This window comes from Sminthopsis crassicaudata, chromosome 5, assembly GCF_048593235.1.
Source record: "Sminthopsis crassicaudata isolate SCR6 chromosome 5, ASM4859323v1, whole genome shotgun sequence".
Classification (NCBI taxonomy): domain Eukaryota; kingdom Metazoa; phylum Chordata; class Mammalia; order Dasyuromorphia; family Dasyuridae; genus Sminthopsis; species Sminthopsis crassicaudata.
The window spans coordinates 83,844,799-83,868,542 of record NC_133621.1 but is presented as its reverse complement, the minus strand read 5'-3'; the positions used below and the strand labels follow the sequence as shown (position 1 = coordinate 83,868,542).

The 23,744-nt window shown below is 31.9% G+C and overlaps 1 protein-coding gene across 2 annotated transcripts in view; it reads right to left on the bottom strand.

Annotated features, from left to right (window-relative positions):
* Positions 1–23,744, bottom strand: part of LMBR1 (limb development membrane protein 1) — a 170,655-nt gene that overhangs the window by 76,924 nt on the left and 69,987 nt on the right. For both annotated transcript variants that reach the window (XM_074267320.1, XM_074267321.1), the window contains exon 5: positions 15,044–15,147. In XM_074267320.1, the coding sequence (XP_074123421.1) occupies positions 15,044–15,147 (104 nt within the window). The remainder of the gene's footprint in view (positions 1–15,043; positions 15,148–23,744) is intronic.

Genomic DNA, 23,744 nt, shown 5'->3' with positions numbered 1-23,744 from the left:
AATACTGAAAATATTGATTTGGTTCAATGCTGTCTTCCCTTCCCACTAAATGTCAATTCTCTCTTCACAGCCCCAAAGTTATCTTTACTTACTTTGTGTACATATAACTTTGACTTGCATTAAAACAAGGATACAATAGAGAAGGTCCTTTTGAATCAGTGACTATTTTGATTTTTGTTCTTTTACCTCCAGAACTTGTGCCTTGCACATCACAGATGCCTAATGTTTGCTAAACTGAGTTTTACAGATTAAAATAAGTCCCACAAAGGTCATACAGTAGAAGAGAAAAAGAAGAACTAATACAAACTCATTTTCTTTGACTTTTAACCCAGCAAGTTTCATTATACCACTGAGTTTGAGGAGTAAGCTTAAAGGTTAAGTATGGGATACTAATGTTAGAAGCTTTCAGGAAGTATGGCAAAAAAGAACAATATCTTATCATTTTTGACCAAGTTTCAAGGTCAAGGTAACAAAACTGTATCTTTCCATTCCATTCAAAATAGAAACATTAACCTTTATCTGTAATGTCATATTACATTATTTGCTTTCTTTTTGTTCTGAACATACACACACACACACACACACACACACACACACACACACACACACACACACACACACACATATTGTCCTTAATAATCTTCATAAGTCTCAGTTGTTACTTAGCTTTCCTATCCTATTGAGACTCACTGATGGTTCCTGTTTTTTTATTTCCTACCTGATTATGTGCATATATTCTCTTTAAATTTCAGAGAAAGAGAAGCATCCTATATAGCCACTTTTATTTAGTTATATTTATTCCCTATTTCCCCTAATTGAGATCCTTCATAATTACATGTTGTTATTTCAGAGTTATCATAACTTTTACAGTTTGTGACCAAAGGATCAGCTTTAAAAAAAAAACTGTACTCTGTGAGCCTTTCTTTCCTAAATTGGAAGGTAGATATCTACATGAAGCATTCCCTTCCTTGGCTATTATGAGTTTTAAAACCATAGTCATTTTTTTCCAATAGTTCCTCTTGCTTTCACTTACCAGTTCTATCCTATCAATCAGAGTTGCCTCATTGCTGCTTCTACCATTCCAGAAATCAAGCTGTCAGCAAGGTGAGACAAAAATTTATCTTCTTTTAGCAAACTGACACTTATATTGCAATTATTTGAACAATTAAGGGTCCCCATCAATATTACATTTTTCCTCTATGCTAGTTTTTAGGTCTGCTAGGGGAAAAGTACCTAGTACCAACACACACACACACACACACACACACACACACACACACACACACACACACACACTTCTGTTTCCTCGTATTCAAATATTTTCATTCTCTATCATTATTACCTTCTCAGAGTTAGACATTTTGGATTATACACTTTCTTATTAATGTATTTTTCTTTGCAGTTGCAATGGGACAATTCAGGCCAATTCCAATGATCCTGTAATGATGAGAGTCATCTATACCCAGAGTGAAGACTGTGGGAACTGAGTGTGGATCACAACACATAGTATTTTCACTCTTTTTTGGTGTTATTTTCTTGAATTTTATTTTCTTTCTCATTTTTTTTCCTTTTTGATCTGATTCTTTTTGCATAGCAAGATAATTGTATAAATACATATGCCCGTATTGGATTTACATATATATTTTACCATGTTTAATATATATTGGATTACTTGCCATCTAGGAGGGGGGAGGGGAAGAAGGGGAGGAAATTGGAATACAAGATTTTGCAAGAGTCAATAGTGAAAAATTATCCTTGCATATATTTTTAAAATAAAAAAGCTTCAACAAAGAAAAGAAATTTCAATTACTTTTTTGCCATACCCAACTCTTTATGACCTTATTGGGAATTTCTTGTCAAAGATACTAAAATGCTTTGCCATATCCTTCTCTAGTTCAATTTACAGATGAAGAAGCTGAGGCAAACAGGATGAAGTTACTTTCCTGGAGTCACACAGCTAAGAAGTGCCTGAGGCTAGATTTAAACACAGAAAGATGAATCTTTCTAATTTCAGGCTCAGCACTCTATCCAGTGAGCCACCTAGCTGCTCCTGACTGCATCTGTTTTGAACAAAGGTATAATCTTCAACTGCCACAAGTACAGAAAATTTGATAATATGTTAAATAAAGGCATTGACTTCAGTGACCTAAGGTCTCTTCTACCTCTAAAATTTTGATCCTAAGATCTTATGGATAATTTCATTAGGTTTAAATGAAATGTATTAAAATGTCAAGTTCTTTTGTTAATCCACATGTTATGCACAAGAATTTAGACATTAGATTAAAAAGAACAAGAGAAATGTTGACTCTCAAATCTTTAGTTTCCTATGCAGTATTTCAAAATCACGTCTGTCAAACCCACTAGTTACCATATGACAACAGAAATGAGTGGCTGTCGGTGCTTTGTGACATTTTAAAAACATGGACAAAATAAAGAGTATATATATCCTGGTTAGCATATTAAAACACAAATGGCTACCTCTAAAATCCTCTGAAGATTCATCACCAAAAATCATTAAAACATCTTTTATTCTGAAGATACATTTTCCTTCCATTATCATTGCCCAAGAACACTTATTATTTCCAGGAGAATAGAATTCTGCTGCATTTGTAAAAGGTGAGAATTCAACCTCCACCTATTTGCTATCAGTTTCTTCTCTTTCTTTTATCACATTCTTCCACTTATAAAAAAAGGAGGAAAATATTAATTGCTGGAAGTACTTTGTAAGAGGACAAATGCACTGATACAATGCTATTAGACCTAAGAATTAACTAACCATTCTAAAAAACAATTTCCAGGAGAATAGAATTCTGCTGCATTTGTAAACGGTGAGAATTCAACCTCCACCTATTTGCTATCAGTTTCTTCTCTCTCCTTTATCACATTATTCCACTTATAAAAAAGGAGGAAAATATTAATTGCTGGAGGTACTTTGTAAGAGGACAAATACACTGATACAATGCTATTAGACCTAAGAATTAACTAACTATTCTGAAAAACAGTTTGAAAATATACAGTTATAGCTAACTGTGAATACTCTTTCATCTATCAATATAACTAATAGGCTTATATTTCAAGAGAGCCAAGAAAAAAAAGAAAGGGCCCATGTGACCAAAATTACTACAGCAGCATTTTGTTTTTATTATTTTAATATTTGTATCCCCAATGTCTGGCCCAAATAGTATTAGTCTAATAAACTACTTGATTCCCTAACTGTAAACAAAGTGGTTAACCATCAACTGGAGAGTGGCCAAACAAATTATGGTATTTTAATACAATGGAATATTATTGCAATAAATGATAAATGGGATCGGTCTAGAGAAACCTGGGAGGTTCTGAGCAAACATATAAAATGATGTGAGAAAAACTAAAAGAACTATTTATGATTATAACAATGTAAAGGAAAAAACTATGAAATACTATGATCAATGTCACAACCAATCATGATTCCAGAAGACTGATGATGAAATCATCTTCTCACCTCTTTGCAAAGCAGTTATGAACTAGTACAGAATAAGATGGATTGTGACTTTTATTTTACATGACTATACTTGCTTGTTAAAAAAGAAAAGGCTTTTATTTGGAGAAAAGTATTAATATTAGAATATGGTAAAGATTCTAAAAGAAAGAAGAATGTTAAGGAATTATTTATTTTAAAAAGGGGAACAAAATTTCAGAAGGTAAAACACATGCAGGAAAATGCTGGAATTACCATATTAAATTTGAAATATATAAAAAATGTGCATGTAGGAACTTATTGTTTCAAATTCAGTGATCGTTTTCTGATCATTATATAAAAATTTTCATAATCATTTTTTAAAAAGGAAATATGACATAATAAATGTTACATGTTAGACTAACTAAACTGAGGTCCCCTTTCAACTCTGGTTCTATGCCCTAACTCACTAAAGTGACATTCTCCTTTTCACGGAACTAAATTTATCTTAATTACTTCTCATATTATTTTCACAAAATTGCTTTGATGCTCTAGGACCCAGCAAGTACTGCTCCCAAGATGACAGTTTCCCCAGGTCCTGAAATTGCTAGTTAGAGTTATGAACATGGCAACTCCACACTCTTTATTGGATCCTTTATTAAAAACCTGACAATAGCTAAAGTGCATCTTGTCCTATTATGTGTTATAGCAGGAATATGGGAAAATATATAGAAAGGTACAATTGTCTTCTAGGATGGTCTCAAAAAACATGGATTTATCCAGTCAGAGTGTATCCCCTGGAACTATTATCCATAATTATCAAAACTCTTAAAAAGTCTTTACATTTTTTGACAAGCATAACACTTCTAAGTACTAAGTGGACCTTTCTTTTACTTATTCTCTTCAATCTTCAAAAGGTATCTTCTAGTTCTAATACGGTGTGATTTAGGGGAAAGTTCACATTTTCTACACATTCAAATACAAATACCTCATATTATAGAGCTTTTATACTTTTCCTGAGCTATAATAATAGAATGGTATCATTCCAAGTTTAGATACAAAACAGTTTTATAAATAAAATTGCATGTTTTCTATTGTTTTCAGTATTTTTATTATACCACCCAGAATTTTAAGTCCTTTATAAAGTTGTATTCTGTGAATAGTCTATAATGACTAGTTACAAAAGATAAAGGAGATCTATAACAGTTCAAAATCTATCATCTATGATTTCAGAAACATGGGTGCTTTCTGTCTGTGCTTCAATGAACAGCCCTTATCATAGGTCATGACTAAAAAAAAAATTCCCTCACCTAGTGGTTAATCTTTTGATTATGAAAGAATAAACATATTCAAATTTTTAATTATAAACGTTACGCTTTCCCATACTTGATTTTTTTCTCATATATATACCCATGCAGAAAACCTCAGTAGTAATATCTAATGACCAGAAAAATGTTACTGTTTTGTAGAAATATATTTCACAGTTCATCTATTACTCCAAATCATCTATAAACATTTTAAACCAAATTGGCCTGAGATAGTCCTATACTATATACTATACTAACCAAAAAAAAAAAAAAAAAAAAAGCCCAATCCAATAATCTGATTCATAAACAGCATCTCTCTCTAAAAATGGAAAAGGATTTTGTTTTTATCCAAAATTACCATTAGTCTCTCAACTGCCAACTCTAAGAGCCTTTATTTCTTATTTTTCCTGACTTTTGCAGCACTTTGACCATGTTGATCACATCCTAGATATTCATTTCACTCTGGGTTTTCAAAACACAGCTCTCTCTTGATTCTATTAATCTGTCTGATTTGATTTTTAGTCTCTTTTCCTGAGCCTTCAGCTGTCATCAATAATCCTAGATGGGTATACTCCCTGAGGCTCTATGCTGGCTCCTTTTCTCCTCTCTCTCCCTACTATCTCATTTGGTGACCTCTTCAACTCCATTGGTTCAATAAGCATGTATACTTATCAGTATATTTCTTTCCAAACTCTATACCTGACCTTTCAAACTTTCCTCTCCATGTCACAGTAGTCTTCTCATACTTTTCAGTTTGCTCTGATCCTAGCCTCTTCCCCTGGAAGTTCACTTTACCTCTTCAGTCCTTTTTTTCTAAATGACCAATTCTTTTCAGGAAAATACTCAGGCCACTCAGATCTTCATTATTCTCTAGATTCCCCTCCTATCCCTCTAGCCTTTTTTTCCGATGGTCCCCACACAATAATCTTCCCATATCCTTTCCCTAAGTGTTCATCTCCTTTTTATTTGTTGTTTTCCCCCATTAGAATATAAGCCCCTTGAGGACGAGAATGTTTTTGTTTTGTATTTGTATTCCTAGAACTTAGTGTAGCACCTGGCATATTGCTGTCAATCTTCGTTCAATATGAGTTTGAAGACTAATGACATCAGGAGGGTGATGTCTTGACTTGCAAGTGAAATGGATTTATGAGGCAGAGCTATTCAGTCACTGGCCCCACTCGCTCCTCCAGAGTCATCAGAGTCCAATGGCAAGAGACAGGTCAGAACAACTGATGTCAGCCCAGGATGGGAGACCTTGGCGTTTTAAAGCTAAGGCACATTGTAAGCTGTAAATGCTTATGTATTTGACTCTATTTAAATGATTGTCAGATGTATTTATTCATCTTTTTCCCAAATGCCTATTGGATATCTTAAACTGGATGGCATATGTTAAACTCAACATGCCCAAAGCAGAACTCCGTAAAACAGTCCGTAAGGCAGCATTTTGAATGAATGATGCCTTTATTAATGCTTACTCTTTGGAAAGTACTGTGCTAGACACTATAGATTCAAGTGAAAAAGTAAAAAAAAAATCAATACAATACCCCTCTTTTTATGGAGCTCAAATTCTAATAAGGGATTCAACACATATGGAAGGTTTTAGTGGCAAGTAAAAAAGAAAGGTACCATGGTCCTTAGACTTCCTTAGACTATGGCAAAACAGATAGAAATGCCTCTTTTTGAATATCATTCCTACTAATAAAATGACATGTTTCTCACTTTCATTCACCTGACAGTTACGGACTTTGGTAGCAAGAAAGTTCTTTTTAGAATCTTCAGAAATTGTAACAAGGACATTCTCCCTTGGATGATGGCTGTAGACAATGAGAAAAATAGTTACACCAAAGGCTTTTGGGCTCAGGGTCTTAGTCTAATGCTATTGGAATATGAAAGGACATAGTGGTCAAGGTGATGGTGGTGGTGATGATTTAACTTAGGTAGTACATGCTGACTCCTTTCTCTCCTTTTTCAGCTATGCTGGTTTGTTTGCCATGAGGGTAATCATGGCTGGCATTTGTTGAGCCCCCTTTCCACAGAATTTGCTTCCTTTCATGACAGCTGTGAAGCTTGGGCTGGCAGGGGGAGCAGAAGGAGCTCTCATGTTCATTTTACCATTGGTCACCACTAATCAGCAGTTATTAGTAATGATAGGGAAGGTGGGCCCCTTCTCTACAATATCTCCCCACAGTGATGATAATGACTGGACAAAGAGGTCCAGTTTGGGGAGGCACTTTTTGGAGGCAAATGGTTCTGGTCTGTCTCAGGATCCAAGAGGAGATGGTGGCTATGGTGGTGATGGTTTAATATGCCTAAGATATGCTGTCTCCTGTCAATACCTCTGGATATCCCCCTGCCAATTAGCTTGGCACGTTTGCTATGTGGACAACATTTGGTTAGTGGCTGGTGGGAATGACTGATTTCTTTCCACAAAAATTGCTTCCCTCCTGGTTGAGGGTGCTTTTAAAGTGCAAACAGTAATAGTCTAATAGGACTCCTAATACCTATCCTTATTGCATTTTGCTCTGCAGAATCAATGCCTTTTTGAATTAATCAACTATAAGAACAGTGATATCTTGTATTATCCACACCAGGGATTTTTAAACTTTTTTTTGTATCACAGGACTCTGGATGAGCCCATACATAATAAAGCCTATGGACTATTTCTTGAGAGTTACATTTTTAAATTGATAAAAATATATATGATTAAAAAGGGTTATCAAAATATTGTTTAAAGTATACAAGCTCAGGTTAAGAAGCTCAATTATATACTTTTCAGTTTGGAAAGTGTAGATGTCAATGTTCCCTCAGTTTCTTTTGTTTATGTTTGTAAATAGGTTCTCATGTTTTTTCTATGCTATCTTTTCCCCTTTCTAATATCAACTCCAGCACAGAACTTTTATGTTCATTTAATCCAATTCAGTCACTTTTCTAATCTTTGCTCTCTTCAATGCCATTTATTAACATATCCATGAACATATTGTTAGAATCCTGTGAAGTGGTTCCACTGTTCTTGATGACAAAACAGTGTCCCACAAAATTTTTGCAGGTGTTCATGCATTTATCCTTGGTCCAATGTCATCCCTAAATGTCCCCAGGATGACTTTGCCTAGTTGGATCTCTGGCAAAACTTTCTTTAAATTGGTTTTGCCTTTCATGGTTTCTCTCTTATCAAGCAATGTTGCTCATAAAATTTCACCACCCTTCTCATAAGATTTAACAAATAAATCTACATTTTCTTTCCTAAACTAAGAAAACACTTGGCCCCATATCACATTGCCTGACTAATCAATCAAGTGTTTGCTAACTAAGGTGCATTTAAGACTCTTTTAGAATTGTTAAGTCTTATCAAGATGGAAAGATTTTTGCTTTTGCTCAGCAGCACAATATTGTTAGAGAACCTATCTACATTTACAGAAGCTTATCACCAAATTGGCTGCTAAGTTATGAATTTTTAGCCATGGCCAACTTCTAAGTAGAAAACAGTCAATAGAGAGGTTTTAATCTGCTTCAGTGGAGGTAGTATTCCCCCTAAGGAAAACAGATACTATAAGTATTAAAATATAAATTTGACTCACAAGGATCAGTCAAGAAGGCAAACAATAAGCATAATTTTGAAATACTTTGTTTCAGAAGCATCAACAAAAGTCATTTCAATTTAACATTGCAGAAACTGAATACTACAAATTTATTTAGAATAAAGATGTGTAGTACTTTCAATGTTATAAATCATGTCTATTTCCTTTTTTCAAAAACCTTATACTTACTGACTCTCCCTCATACATATATCAGTTGTCCTATTACAACTTTTTTTCTCTACCCCTCACCCCTTGGAACAATAAGAATTTGTCCTTCTTGTAAATAAATTCTCTTTTCTAAAAGAAAGTGTGTAAACTAATAAATTTTTAAGTAGTTGAATTTTTAATGGCCTGAGTTTTGAAAAAGGGTCTCTCATACCTCAATCTAAAATGTTAGCTCATGTCAAAACTACCAAACAACCCTGTCGCCTTTGATGTCTCTGATTAAACAAGCTTTGTCTCTGGTTACTAATGGAATGAGTAAATGGGTTGTAATATAATGTAGCATGACTCTGTTATATACTGGTAAACATTTCATGGAGATCAGAGCATTAAAGTTGAAGTTCATGATGAATGAATGATTTTATAGGCAAATAAATATGAACTTAAATGCCAAATAAACTTAAGATTTTAACAATCCAAACTCAAGCCTATTTGGTAAGTCCTATTCACAGAGGCCCGTGGGCATCCTAATTTGAACAGAAGTTCTCAAGCCACCATTAAATGTGACATTCAATTTTGGTTTCAAATAAAATTCACCCCGCCAATTTTTTTTCCAATTTAGGGAATTAGAAACTGAAAGGTAGTAATAATTTCTGTTTTAATTGCTTCATGAACACTGGTCTATTGTAGCCAGTGAGTTTAATTAATAACAAAATTGTTTTTTGCTCACACCCTACAAAATTGATACCTTTCTACTTTTAATATAAATGCCTAAATAATAGCATCATTATTCTAATCACATAAAATAAATGTTAAGACTTAGTTACTTATTTAACATAATACCTAAGTTAAAACATGTCATAAATTTATGTAAACAAATTCTTTTCCCTTAAACATTTTATTTCAAATTCATACTAATCAGTCACAATGCTGTTTCAATACTATATACAAAAAGATTCTTTATCTATTTTTGGATGTCTATTATATGACATAAACATAACTAGTATGTGATACAGACATATAAATTAATCTGTCCTTAAATTTTAAAGTCTCTTTTTTTATAAAAGGAGAACATGTAAGGATAAAACATTTATATGAAGTAGGAGCCAAATCTGATTGATATTCCATAATATATATTTAATAATTTTTTTCAAAACGTTGAAAATGTTTTAGTAATAATCATAGAAACCATTCAAGTTTAAAAAAAAAAAAGTTTTGCATATGTGAGCATTGTTTCCTAAAGGGTATGTTAGGTTTTATCAACAATGATGGCCCAAAAAAAAAAAAAAAAAAAAAAGAATAAGAATAGGATGTTAAATTCTTATTATTAAGAGCCCACATTAAAAAAATTTGTAAGATTGTTAAATACAGTTGGTTAACTAAACACACTTCTTTGCAAATGTGTCTAGGTTACTTTAATCAGAAAACCAATATTCTAAGTTTCAGCCTTTTAAAGGTCTATTAACAAACAGTTCCTTATTACAGTAGAATGGGAGCACCAATAGAAACCTCAGCAAAGTAGAATTACCAGATTCTCATCCTCTTTAATCTGGGGGAGGTGGGAGGGAAGGAATTGGTTTGTAATTTTGGGTTTTAATTTTTTTTAATTTTTTAAATCATATTTATGTAAGTTAATATCTATTTTTATTTTTATATTTTTATTTTATTTATTACATTCTCTTACAGCAAATTTCTGAATAAGGTCTTTCTTAAAGGTGAAGGGAAGACTGAATTAACACATAACAATAGCTGGTGAAATATTACTCTATTTTCTGTAATAAACACCATGATCAAAACATCATGTAAGTTAAATTTCCTTGAAAGGTTCCCAGCAGGAGTTTTCCTTTTTGTATGTGATTTCCTCTCACCCACCAAAACCATACCAAGTATGTGCATGTGCAACTAACACTAAGCAGCACTTCCTTAATCACTCATTTCCAACAATTTATGGATGATCAGTGGCAAAAACGAGCAAAAATAATGAAAGAATGCAATGAAAGCTCAATGAGACAAACAGGCTAGGACTTCCTACTCATTTCTGTGTCTCTTTAAGATGGAGGCCTGATACAAATTAACCACTGGAAAAAAAAAAGTCATCTGGTCATAAAATACAGTACAAGGTCACTTTTATGTAAGTTTGCCAAAAGGGACATAAACCAGGACAATTTCAAACTGTGACACAGGATAGAAACATATTAAAACAATCTTTGTTCCTCCTCTATTGTGCTGTCATGTTGCTCAGCTTTATAGACATTCTAAGCACCAGCACAGGCCTCTTCGCTTCCACCTGGTTCACCTAATTAATTAAGCAAGGAAGTTACCTCAAATTTTTCTACTATTTGCTTTTATTATCAAGCACTTCTTTTGAAGTTATTGGAGTTAACCTCTTAATCCTAAAGACTCTGTGTTGTGCTCTGAACATTTTGGGATGTCTGGATAATTTGGATAATTGGTCAGGATGTTGCTGTCGCTTACGTTAAATTTTATGCTGTTACTTCAAATACAAAGATAAGCATAAAGGTAAAGGTACCACAAAAATACTTCTGGAAAATATTTTGGTTTATCAATCTATTCTTTGACTTATATTGCCATCAAGTGGTTAAAAAGGCTAATGTTTACTAAAATTATTTAGTCTTAAGTCTTCTAGGTATTTTAAATTCAAAATAAGAACTAAAATAATACAACAAGCACAACATGCAATAATCAGATTTCCACGTTCCATTATAAAAAACATTAGTTTATGTTCATATCTCAATTTCAGAGCTCATTATGATTAATAAAATATATTCCAATATGAATACAGGTAGTATCCTAAAGGAAGGAAGAATTAAACAGCTGATCTCTGGACTACAGTTCTGTTGGCAAATACCTGCCTAACCTTTGGGCTCAGGGACTATCTAGGATGATAATCAATATCAAAAACTAAAGGAAAGTACCAGAACCAAAAACAACAATAGCAAAACACAAACCAGGGAACTAGTCCAAGGTTAATAAATTAATACAGGTCTGTGTGAGCTCACAGACAAAATTTATTATGACACATACAAATCTAGAGAATATATGAAGTGCATTCATCGCTAAGTTTCTCAATCATAAAATGGATTCTACTTATTTATTAAAAACCTATGTTTTTACCAATATTCTTTATATGTTCTTAATTCTTAAGACTCTAAGGTAACGTGAAAGAGATGGTAGTAATAAAATAGAAACATACACAGTAGTAAGAAGAGAGAAGAAAGGCCATTTAATTTAGCCTTTTAAAAAAGACATAGTTAACCCCCCAGGCCTAAAATGTCCTGTTTGAATTAACATAGTCGTTTAATTAAAAACTAAGCAGAGAATTGTGCTTAGTTTGATTTTCAATTCAAGCACTGCATCCGCCCATGGTGAGTAGCCAATTTCCGCATCAGCGCAATATGCAAGGAACTGTTTTTAAAACGGTTGCCCAGGGGAATCAATAGGAGTATGGTGGGGCCATATGCCATTTAGAGAATACACCAGAAACTCAAGAACAGTAAAATAGTACTAGGAGGGTGGTCAACGAGGTGGGGGGAAGGAGGAGGGAGGAAATCTGACTTAGCCCTATTATAGGTTTGGCATTAGTCAAATGATTCTACCTAACCCACCAATTTATAGTTTCCTAACATAACTAACCACCTCCTTTCATTGCTACTATGAAAACTGAACATTTCAAAATCAGTCCAATTCATTTTTGGATTTAAGAAAATTGGGGGGAAGAGTTTTTGTTGATGTGCTAGTCACCTATAATAATACTTTTAAATGGTTAATATGCCTAGAGCTTATCATAGCATCAAACAAAGAATCAAGAATGATAAACCAAATGGAAATGAGATGTATAGTAGTAGTCATTCATCCATTGAATTCTGGTTATAATTTAACCTATAAGTAAAAAAGACTAACATCTCCAGGTAAAATACAATTTAGAACTCATACAAATTAAGTCCCCATAACCTCTCATTTCGGGAAGATGAACACCTTAGAAGTAACAAAGTATGCTATGAGAAAAGCATGATACTGCTTTTGTCCATATATTTCACCTGTATGGGTTTAAATATAAAATGGTGATGATTCTTTAACTGTCATTGGGTCATTTTAAAACTGAATAATGTGAACATTTTAAATATACTAAATCTTCATTTAAATACTTCCTAAGTTATAATTTATACTCATTCAGAAAAATATATATTTATCCAATTGAATCTTCTATGCTAAGATTATAATTCTTTCAACTATGCAATATTTATTTCACATAAATAATCTTATTAGCCTCATGCTTCTTTTTCACTAAACAAATAAACTAATTTTGAAATAGTCATTTCAAGAGGGAAAAACTCAATAATAAGCTTAAATAGTAGTCTATTTGTTCATGTTAAACTATAGGCAAGCTGTTATAGATATCCAAGTACTTTATTATATTCCCCATATAGTCTGTTTTGTAGATTATATAGAGTATTATGTATGAGTGCCCACACAGGCCTGTGGTTGGTTCTTATACTATATATGGCAATCCACAAATTAGTTTGAAAAAACTCTTGTCTAAATTCTCTATCATAAGCTTTTCATTTTCATTTTCAACAATGCTTATCTTCTCAGAGACTCAATATCCTCCAGTAAGCAACAAGAATTTATTTAAGCTCCTAGTATGTGTTAGGCTCTGTGCTAGGTTGTGGGAAAACAAATACTATAAATTAAGCCATCTTGACTGGTAAGGGGAATTTAAAATCTAATAGAAGAGACAAAGAAAAACATAAGACCAAATGTGATGATGAAAAGCAAATATCCTAAACATAAAATGTTGGGATAATGATTTTGAATACAGAAAAAAGCACACTCAACCTGAAGTTGGAAAATCTACTATGCTGCCCCTTTATCTAATCTAAGCTTTATTACTCTGCCATCCCTACACTGAGCTCCCCAATTTCTGTAAAAATGAAGATAAGACAAATCATTTCACATTGATCATGCAAGGATAAAATATAACAGAATATGTGAAAATAATTTGCAAATTTAATTTACTATATAAATATGCTAGTATTATCAGTAACATACTAATAACTGACATTTATATAAGTGTTTTAAGGTTTACAAAATGTTTTACATGTTTTATCTCCTCTGATTCTCACAACATCTCTGAGGTAAGGTGCTATTATTATCCACATTTGATAAGGAATTCAGTAACCACAAGTTATTGACAATTGGGTGGTTCATCAAATTCTTGGAGCTTATATGCATTACATGATTTGTTAGATACGTATCCTGATATGAATAATACTGAATTCCATAAACTCATACAGTATAGTCAGCTTCCCATTACCTCTAATTCTAAAAGAAGTCATCAAAACCTATACCACTATCAGCCATTTTCAAATTTTGTGGCTATGAGGCACTATTAGAATAATTCAGAAAACTGGCAAAGTATTAGGTGAAGTACAAGAAGTGAATCTGAATAATCAAAAGTGATATCCTGTAAAGTCACAACTTAAATTCTTGAGAACTACACAGACAACAATCATTCCAGAAAATTGAGGATAAAATATGCTACCTATCTCTTGACAGAGAGGGGATGGATTCAAGATTCAGGATGTCATTTACATTTTTGGAAAAGGATTAAGGTGGGTATTTTTTGTTTGTTTGTTTAACTATGAATATTTAAAGGTTTGAGTTGTTTTAAATTGGGGTGGGAGATAAGAAAGAAAATAAATGCCTATCATTTGAAAAAGTTAAAAAAAAAAAAAAAAACTCAATCCAATCCAATAACATTTAATGGTAGAGCTCCATATCAGTCCCAAAAATCATGATACACACACACTAGTCATTCCAGTTTAGTGATTTTCTAACACAGAAATATAAAATTTTTAATCATTTACTCAAAATTACTGATACTTTCTGGCTCTCATGAGAAACTAACAGTTTTAAAGTTCATTTATTTCTATTTATGTCATGTGTGACCCATTCCCTTTTTATCTCAACCTAAAACTAAAGTACTTTCATCTCCTTTGCTCTTAGAATAAGGCCCTCATATCATGTTATATATAGATAGTCTCATGGTCTTGAAGAATCTGCCACTTCCTTCCAAGCTTGACTAGAGCTTAAAAAGCTGACAGACTTTCAACTTAAAAAAGGTAATAGAGGTTCACAAGGAGGATAGCCATGGAGCATCATGAATTCTTCCAAGATTATAACAATTTATCACTATTTGATTTTACAGCTCAACTCTCAAAAGATAGTGACTGTTTAAAAATGTTTTAATGTATGTATATGTAATCTTCAAAACAAAAATTTAATTTATAGTATACATTTTAATGTAATTATAAAAATATTAAGCTGATAATCAAAATAGATTAACAGATCTTTTTATTTCACATGAACAAAAGAAATAAAGAAATTCAGATACATTAAAACATTAATCATAGAAAATCCTAAAAGATACATTTTTCTATGAACATAAAACAAACTGAAGTTGTTTAAAACAATCATTTTTCTAATATAAATTGAATTTACTTTCTTAACTAAGATATTCTAGAAACATAAGTGATATTTACCTTCTTCAGCCCAGCAAAACCCTCTGATTCCAGAAAGAAAAAGGCAAAAGGCATCAACACAAACAAACAAAGGTTGGAAAAGAGAGAGGCAAGATTCCACAAACCTAAAAAAAGAATGGAGGGGAAAAAATTACTTTAAAGGTTCATTACAGAAATGTTAAAATTGTCCAATTTAGCAATGAAGTATCCTTGTGATCATAATTCCATAAGTGTACTAAAAATATATAAAATCTTCATTTGTAAGCACACAGATACTGATCATTCACCATACATATCCTAAAGATGAAAATAGGTTTACTATACAATAAATGTGAGCAGACTCCCAAAGACACAAACTATTGAAAACAAAACAATCAAAATAAAAAACATCATAACTGCACATTTAGATTTTCTCAACAGTCAGTCTCAAAAGCTAAAAGGAAGAGCATCCATCCAGAAAGATGCAATTCTAAGACAATTATTGTCTTTATGACTACAACACTGGCTAAAAATAATCTCTAAAATAAATTTGCCAAATGTTGCCAACAAAATGCATTAAATTTCAAAGCATATGGTAGCTTTAGGTTATTGCCTATAACAGAATGATGACAATAAACACCAAAATCAAATATCACAAAAACACTACACTGCATACAAAGCATTTAAGAAATATCAAAACTGATTATATTTAAGGGATATCAATCTAATTCAAATAATTTATTTTTTAATATTATTGAAAATTAGGTAGGCCCTAACAAATTTTCATTAAGCAAAAGTAATTTATGATAGCAAAAAAAAAAATATATATATATATATATATATATATATATTCGTGTACAGTTCAAGACGTTTTTAACAAAAAAATTTTAAATGCTGACTTGAAAAAGTGATAAATGACAAACCTGTTAATACTGTAGTAGCATATAGATAGGTTATAATGTGAAATAAATCACTGGAAGGAGTATCTAGGTAAGTTTTTAGATCTATTCAAATACCAAAGTAGTTTTAATATTAAGTATATTTCACTATAGCATAATTCTTTAAAATTTGGTGACTCAAATATGATATACATATATATATATATAAAATTTTAGTTAACCAAAATATTTGGCTTACTAGGTCAAACCATTCTTCAACAATTTTAACTAAATGCTTACCAAAATGGAAAACTACAAAACAAAATGAGATTACTAGCAATTGGTACAGGTTTCCTAAGAATTCATTTCATTTAACAATATCACATAACTAATAAAATCAATCTACTTATTATATTTCTACAAAAATATAAATAGATTTTTATCACCAAGGATAAATATACATCCATTATATTCAAGGAATAAGCTATTTCACTTAAATTGTTTCTAGATAATATTCATATTTTTAGTAGCACTCAAAAATAAGGTAATTGCAACTATTATCTTCCTTTTTTTAGAGATGAGGCTCAAGGATTAAGGAACCTGTCTACTATCATACTGCAAATAAATGGGAGAGATAATATTTGAATTCAAGTCTCAACTCCAACTTCAGTGATTCTTCCACACCATCACATAGATGAATAATTAATTCATTTAAATATCCTTTAAATGTTTTGTTTTGACTATCTTAATGGAAGTTTTTCAAAAATGTGTATATATCTGCCCAGGATAAGGAGAAGTCAAATATATCAAATTTCTTTGGTAAGTTTTAATATCCAAGGTATATAAGCAATTAACAAATAAGACTAATAGCCATTCCCCAAGAGGCCAAAGAATATAAACAGTTCTCCAAATAAAAAGTACAAAATATTAACAACCACATAAGATAACACCCCAAATAACTTTTAAGAGAAATGTAAATTAAAATAACCCAGAGGGGAAAAAAACGACATGTGAAAAAATGTTTATAGCAGCTCTTTTTGTAGTGACAAAGGAATTGGAAATTTACTGGATGCTCATCAATTGAAGAATGGCTAAATAAGTTATGGTATGTGAATGTAATGGAACATTCTTGTCTTTAAGAAATGATCAGCAGGCTGATTTCAGAAAAGTCTGAAAAGACTTACATGAACTGATACTGAATGAAGAAGAACCAGAAGAGCATTGTACATAGTAACAGTAAGATTATGTGATGATCAATTATGATAAACTTAACTCTTCTTAGTAATGCAATGATCCAAGATAATTCCAATAAACTTGGGATGGAAAGTACATCCAGAGAGAGAACTAGGAAGAGTGAATGTGGATCAAAGTATAAAATTTTCACCTTTTTTGGTTTGCTTTTTTCTTTCTCATGGTTTTTCCCCTTTTCCTGATTTTTCTTGCACAACATGACAAGTATGAAAATATGTTTAACAGGATGGTACATATTCAATATATACTGGATTTCTTGGGGTGTTGGGGAGAAGCAGGGGAAAAAAATGAAACAGAATCTTACAAGAATGAATGATAAAAACTATCTTTACATGTATTTGGAAAAAAATATTATTGAGAAAAAAATTTGTAAAGAGAGGCTAAAAAAGAAAATAGTAAATAAAAATAAGATGGAGGAAAACTTATAATTTTGTATATTAATGGACATAACTCTTTTTGTACTATCAAAAAACTGAAAACTGCAGGAATCCCCATCAGTTGGGAAATGATTGAATAAGCTGTAGTGTATGGTTGTGATGGAATACTAATATGCTATTTTTTAAAAATGATGAAATCCAGTGATTTTAGAAAGGTATGGAAGAATCTTGATGAAATTATGTAAAGCAAGTAGAACTAAGAGAAAATTATATACAATTATCATTTCTCTAAGAAAGACATTGAGCAACCAAGTCATTGACGATTATAAATATACAAAGTAAAAACAAAGGACGCATGCAGAGATGCTATATACATCCAAAAAAGAACTGATAAACAGAAATATATACAGAATAATTTTATATACATATATAAATATACCTATTTCTGTCTAATGATAACCACCTAGAGGGTGAGGGGAAGAAAAAAATTTACATGATAACTTTGTTTTATATAGGAGGAAATATCAAATTGTATATGGTAGATTTGCAGTTTCATATGCAATCATCTTTTTTATTATAATTGCTATAGAAATGCTTGTTTTGTTCCATGAATTGAAAATAAATTATTTTTAAAATAACCCTTAGATTTTACCCCACAATTGCAAATTGGCAAAGATGATAAAAAATGGCAATAATAAATGTCAAAGAGATAATGGGATGATAGACATATTTGTGTATTGGCAGAGCTTTAAAATGGCAAAACCATTTTGGAAAGTAATTTGGAATTGTGCAAATAAATAACTAAAATGTTTATACATTTGACCATTCCATTATTATACTTACATTCAAAGAAGTCATTGATAAGAAGTTGTCATATACACCAAAGTATATAAAGCAGCACTTTTTTTGACAGCCAACAAAATTAAATCTCTCTGACCAAATAATGGCTAAACAAATTGTGACACACACGTGATGGAATATTAATGAGCTATAAGAAATAATGAATGCAATAAATAGAGATAAACATGGAAAGATCTCCATGAATTGAGGCAAAGTAAAGGAGGCAGCCTCAAGAAAATATTCACCAATATAAACAAAAAGAAAAATCACACACAAAAAAAAAATCAAAAGTGAATACATAGCAAAATTACAAACATCACACATGAATTGGAAGAGATCTAAGAGGACACCTTCCAACCCACTCCTTTACAGAGCAAAAGGTCCATAGGTGTTACACACTACATGTTTTTAGACTTGTCAATGTATTGTTCAATACTGCTGAATTTTTTCCCTTTTTTTTGTCTTTTATTTGTTAAATAGGATGGCTTTCTGGGAAGGGCAAAAAAGGAATACTGAAGAAAGCTATAATAACAATAAAAGACATCACTAAAAAACTTACTTTTAAATATGTATTACATTTTTATCCTCTTAAATATTAAGAATATCATTTAATCTTTTTTAAATGATGATAATACAGATTTGGGCAGTCATTATTATTCTGTGCTATCCTCAAGGCCCATTAAATTGCTTAGGGTTGTTTGTCCCGCTATTAAATTTAATCTATTATTGTTCATTTCAAAGAGGAACAGTGACATTACAATAATTTCTCGACTTGTACATGAAATGAATATAAGTGAAGCAGAGTTGCACAAAGTTATTAGCCTTTCTGTTCCAGAGTCATCAAAGTTCAGTGGCAAGATAAAAAGTAAGGACAACTATTTCTTGGAGCCACAGGTGAGAGTAGGTGGTAAGTAGACACCAAAAGTGCATAAGCAGTCATAAAAAGGGCTAGACAGACCTTATATAACAGATACTGGTCTTCCTTGCAAACTCCTATACTTTCTATACTAAATAACTCCTAAGTTACTTTTTCTTGAGTTGATTCTAGTTTTTTAAAATGAGTTCTTTATTCCTTTTCTTACCATAAAACTATTACTATACCTACTTTTAAAAACACATTCCTTTTCCTCACAAAATTTCTGATAATCAAAATATTTGTAAAATTCCTAACATGTCTAAAACATAGTAGATGCCTGATGGTTACTCCCTTTCCAACTTACCAATTTAACACCTTCTTATTTCCAATATACAAATGATTTAAACAACCTAATTATCAAGCTCATTCAAATTTTGTACAGTCAGAATTTTGTACAAAATGATCTCCAGACAGGTGCCTCTCCTATGAGAAAAGGTTTGATTTCCAGACTTTGTGAGACTTACTTCGATAACTCAGGGGCTTTTTTTGGTTCTCAGCTTTGTTCAGGTTGGTTGGGATGTCAAATTTATAAAAAAATAAAATAAAATAAAATACATGTCATTCCCCAATTGATAAATAGTCAAAGGATCCAAACAATTTTCAGATGATGAAATTTAATTTATTTATATTTATAGTTATATAAAAATGTTCTAAATCACTATTGATCAAGTTGGTTGGGGTTGGTGAAATGTGTGAGGCAGAAAAGTGAAATGTAGGTGGAAATAAAATGAAATAGTTTTACTGGGGTGTGACATTGTGCATGTTACAGAGTCACCAAAAAATGGCTAAAGATATCAAATGATATAAGGATATATAATGATTATGTTATTTGCACAGGATCAAAGGTCAAAAACATTAATAATCCTTTCACAAATAAAAACATTTAGTGTTTCCCAAAGAAAGACTACCTTTTACCCTTTTTTCCCCATTATATAATGTTGTTTTCCTTAGTCATGTATGGCCCAGAAAAGTGACAGAAGTGTTATTTTATTAGCTAGATTATCTAATGATTAAATCTCATCAGGAAAATTTACAACAAAATCTGAATCAACTATGCCAAGAGAAGGCATTTATGACACAGGTAAACTAAAAATAATTTATATTTGGTTCTAGTATTGGTAATAACTAAATTTGAATGCTTTTTTGCTTATCACTTTTCACTTCATATATCTATCTTTGTTATTTATCTTTGTTTAAAGTCCAGTTCCAACAAAATATAATGCTATCATATATTATACAGTGGTTAAGCTATCAAGTCATCAAATAAGGAATTGCACAGTTGAAATTACCATTGAAAAATCTCTTAAACCACTTATAAAGTATAGTATGTTATCTCCAAGTGTTGTCAGTAGAGAGTAGGATCTCTTTTAAAAAGAACAGTAGTTTGTATAAGAACATAAAGATGAATCAGAGAAGATAGGTATAAAAACAAGCACATCTATATTTTTCTTTAAATTTCTGAACTTAAACACAAAAACCACAACATTTTCATGTTTACATCAGAACAAAAAAAATTTCATATGAAAAACTACATTCTTTCATATCACTTTTTAAAGAGTATATAATAAACTCCTTACTTTTAAACAGTCCTGTGTTTCCTTCTGAACTTTTATTTTATCCTTTTCTGTACATTTTTAAAGATGTTTTATCAGTCCTCCTTTTTGCATCAATAGTAATAAACCTCTTTTTAAAAAGGGGGAAGGAAAAAAAATCCCTGAAAGAAGTATGGTCAAGCAAAACACCTATCTAGTGGTCACACCCAAAAACAAACGAATGTATATGTATCTGCAACTTGAATCCTTCATCTCTCCATCAGGGAATATAGGAAATACATTTCATCATAGGTCTTCTACACACATGGTCAGTGTGTTTATTAAAGTTCTTAAGCCTTTCAAAGTTATTTTTCTTTACAACACTGCTGTCTTTGAATAATTGTTTTCTGGATTCATCTCACTTCATTCAGCATTAATTCATTCATACCAGTCAGGATTCTCTGCAATCATCTTTTTCATCATTTCTTAAAATACAATTAATATTCCTTATCACAATTTGTTCAGTCATTCCCCAATTAATGGGTACCTCTTTGAATTCAATTCTAGTTTTTTTTTCCTTCCTTTTAATTCTGCCTGCAGGACAATGAATTTTGTTTTGCTACTAGCTATTTCCTGTTTTGCATCCTTCTTAGCTATGTTCCATTTCCACTTATTTCTCTGTTGAATTTGATATATTTCCTAAAGAAGGGAAAGGGACCTGTATGTGCTAAAATGTTTGTGGCAGCCCTTTTTGTAGTGGCTAGAAACTGGAAAATACTGGATGCCCATCAGTTGGAGAATGGTTGGGTAAATTATGGATTATGAATGTTATGAAATATTGTTGTTCTGTAAGAAATGACCAGCAGGATGAATACAGAGAGGTTTGGAGAAACTTGCATGAACTGATGCTGAGTGAAATGAGCAGAACCAGGAGATCATTATACACTTCAACAACAATATTGTATGAGGATGTATTCTGATGAAAGTGGATATCTTCAACAAAGAGAAGATCTAACTCAGATCCAACTGATCAATGATGGACAGAATCAGCTACACTCAGAGAAGGAACACTGGGAAATGATTGTAAACTGTTTGCATTTTTGTTTTTCGTCCCAGGTTATTTTTACCTTCTGAATCCAATTCTTCCTTTGCAACAACAACAACAACAAAAATTCGGTTCTGCACATATATATTGTATCTAGGATATACTATAACATACTTAATATGTATGGGACTGCCTGCCATCTAGGGGAGGGGGTGGAGGGAAGGAGGGGAAAATTCGGAACAGAAGGGAATGTAAGGGATAATGTTGTAAAAAAAATTACCCATGCATATGAGAACATATATGAGTACAGTAGTCAAAAAAAAGTTATAATTATAAAATTAATTTTAAAAATTTTAAAAAAAAGAGTTACAAAAGATAAAAAGAAAAAAAAGAATTTGATGTATTTCTTTAATAAAATGGGGGAGGGGTAAGGTCCTTCCTCTTTGTCATTTTCAGAGAAGAAAGTTCACTTTTACTTAATTTTCTATTCTATTTAATTCTCCTTCAAAATCTTACCTCCAGAACTTTTATTTCAATTACCTCTTCCTTGGCTTCTTATAAATATTCATGAAGTTCTTGTGGAAAATCCATTTTTTCCTTTGAGCCTCAGTTTGTAGTTATTAGAGATTTACTCTCTCTGGGGTGAGGGCTTGATCTAAACTATTTTCTATAGTAGTTAGTATCTACTTTTGTTTCCTTCTCTCTCCTACTTTACTTCCTTTGGGGCTTTATAACAAAGTCAGGCTCAGGCCATTGCAGCACTTTTGGATGGAGTAGTCAGTTTTGTTTAGTCTTTCCCTAACCCCCTTGAACAGACTTCCACTCACCTCTCAAAGATGCTCTAGCTCTTTGAGTTTCAGAGCACTAAATTTTCACCATTCTATGGTATCTACAGAAACCTAAAGATTTTTGGAACTTTAAGATGACTTAGTCCCAGGCAAGATCTACAACTAATCATTTCTGTTCCCCAGATCTCTAAAGGGATCTCTAAAGATATACAATTATCCTGGGCTTTCTCTAGAGAGACTTGAGTACAGGGTCTTATAGACTGTTCTTGTCTATAGCTTTTATCTGGTTTCACTGAGAAGCTTGTTTGCCTATACTAGCATTACTTTTGTTTTGGTTTTCTCAATAGCATTTTAATTTTTCAAATACATGTAAAGATAGTTTTCAACATTCACCTTTGTAAGGGTTTATATTCCAAATTTTTCTCCTTTCCCTCCTTTACTTCCCCCTTCCCCAAAATAACAAGCAATCTGATAGAATTAAATATGTGCAAATACTTTAAACCTATTTCTGCATTTGTCATATTGTGCAAGAAAAATCAGACCAAAAGGGGAAAAAAAAAACACGAGAAAAAAGAAGGAAACAAAAAAAAAGGTGAAAATATTATGTTTCAACCCATAATCGGGCCCTACATTTCTCACTCTGGATGCAAATGGCATTTTCTATTCCAAGTTCATTAGAATTGTCTTAGATTGCTGAACTGCTAAGAAGAGCTAAGTGCATCACAGTTGATCATCACGTAATCTTGCTGTTATTATATACAGTGTTCTCCTAGTTCTGCTCACTTCACTCAGCATCAGTTCATATAAGTCTTTCAAGGTTTTTTTGAAATCAACTTGCTCATCATTTCTTATAGAAAAATAATATTCTATTACATTCATATATGATAATTTATCTAGCCATTCCCAAACTGATGGGCGTCCATTCAATTTCCAGTTCCTTGCCATTACAGAAAGAGTACTGGAACTAGTTTTTAATGGGGTCCATTTTCCTACTGCCCAGATGCTGATGACCAATTTTTTGTACAGTCCTAGTGTAGAAGAAGTAACTTATTATACTCTTTACTATATTACTGGGGGCAAAAAAGGAGGGGAAGGAAAAGAGAAAAGACATGGGAA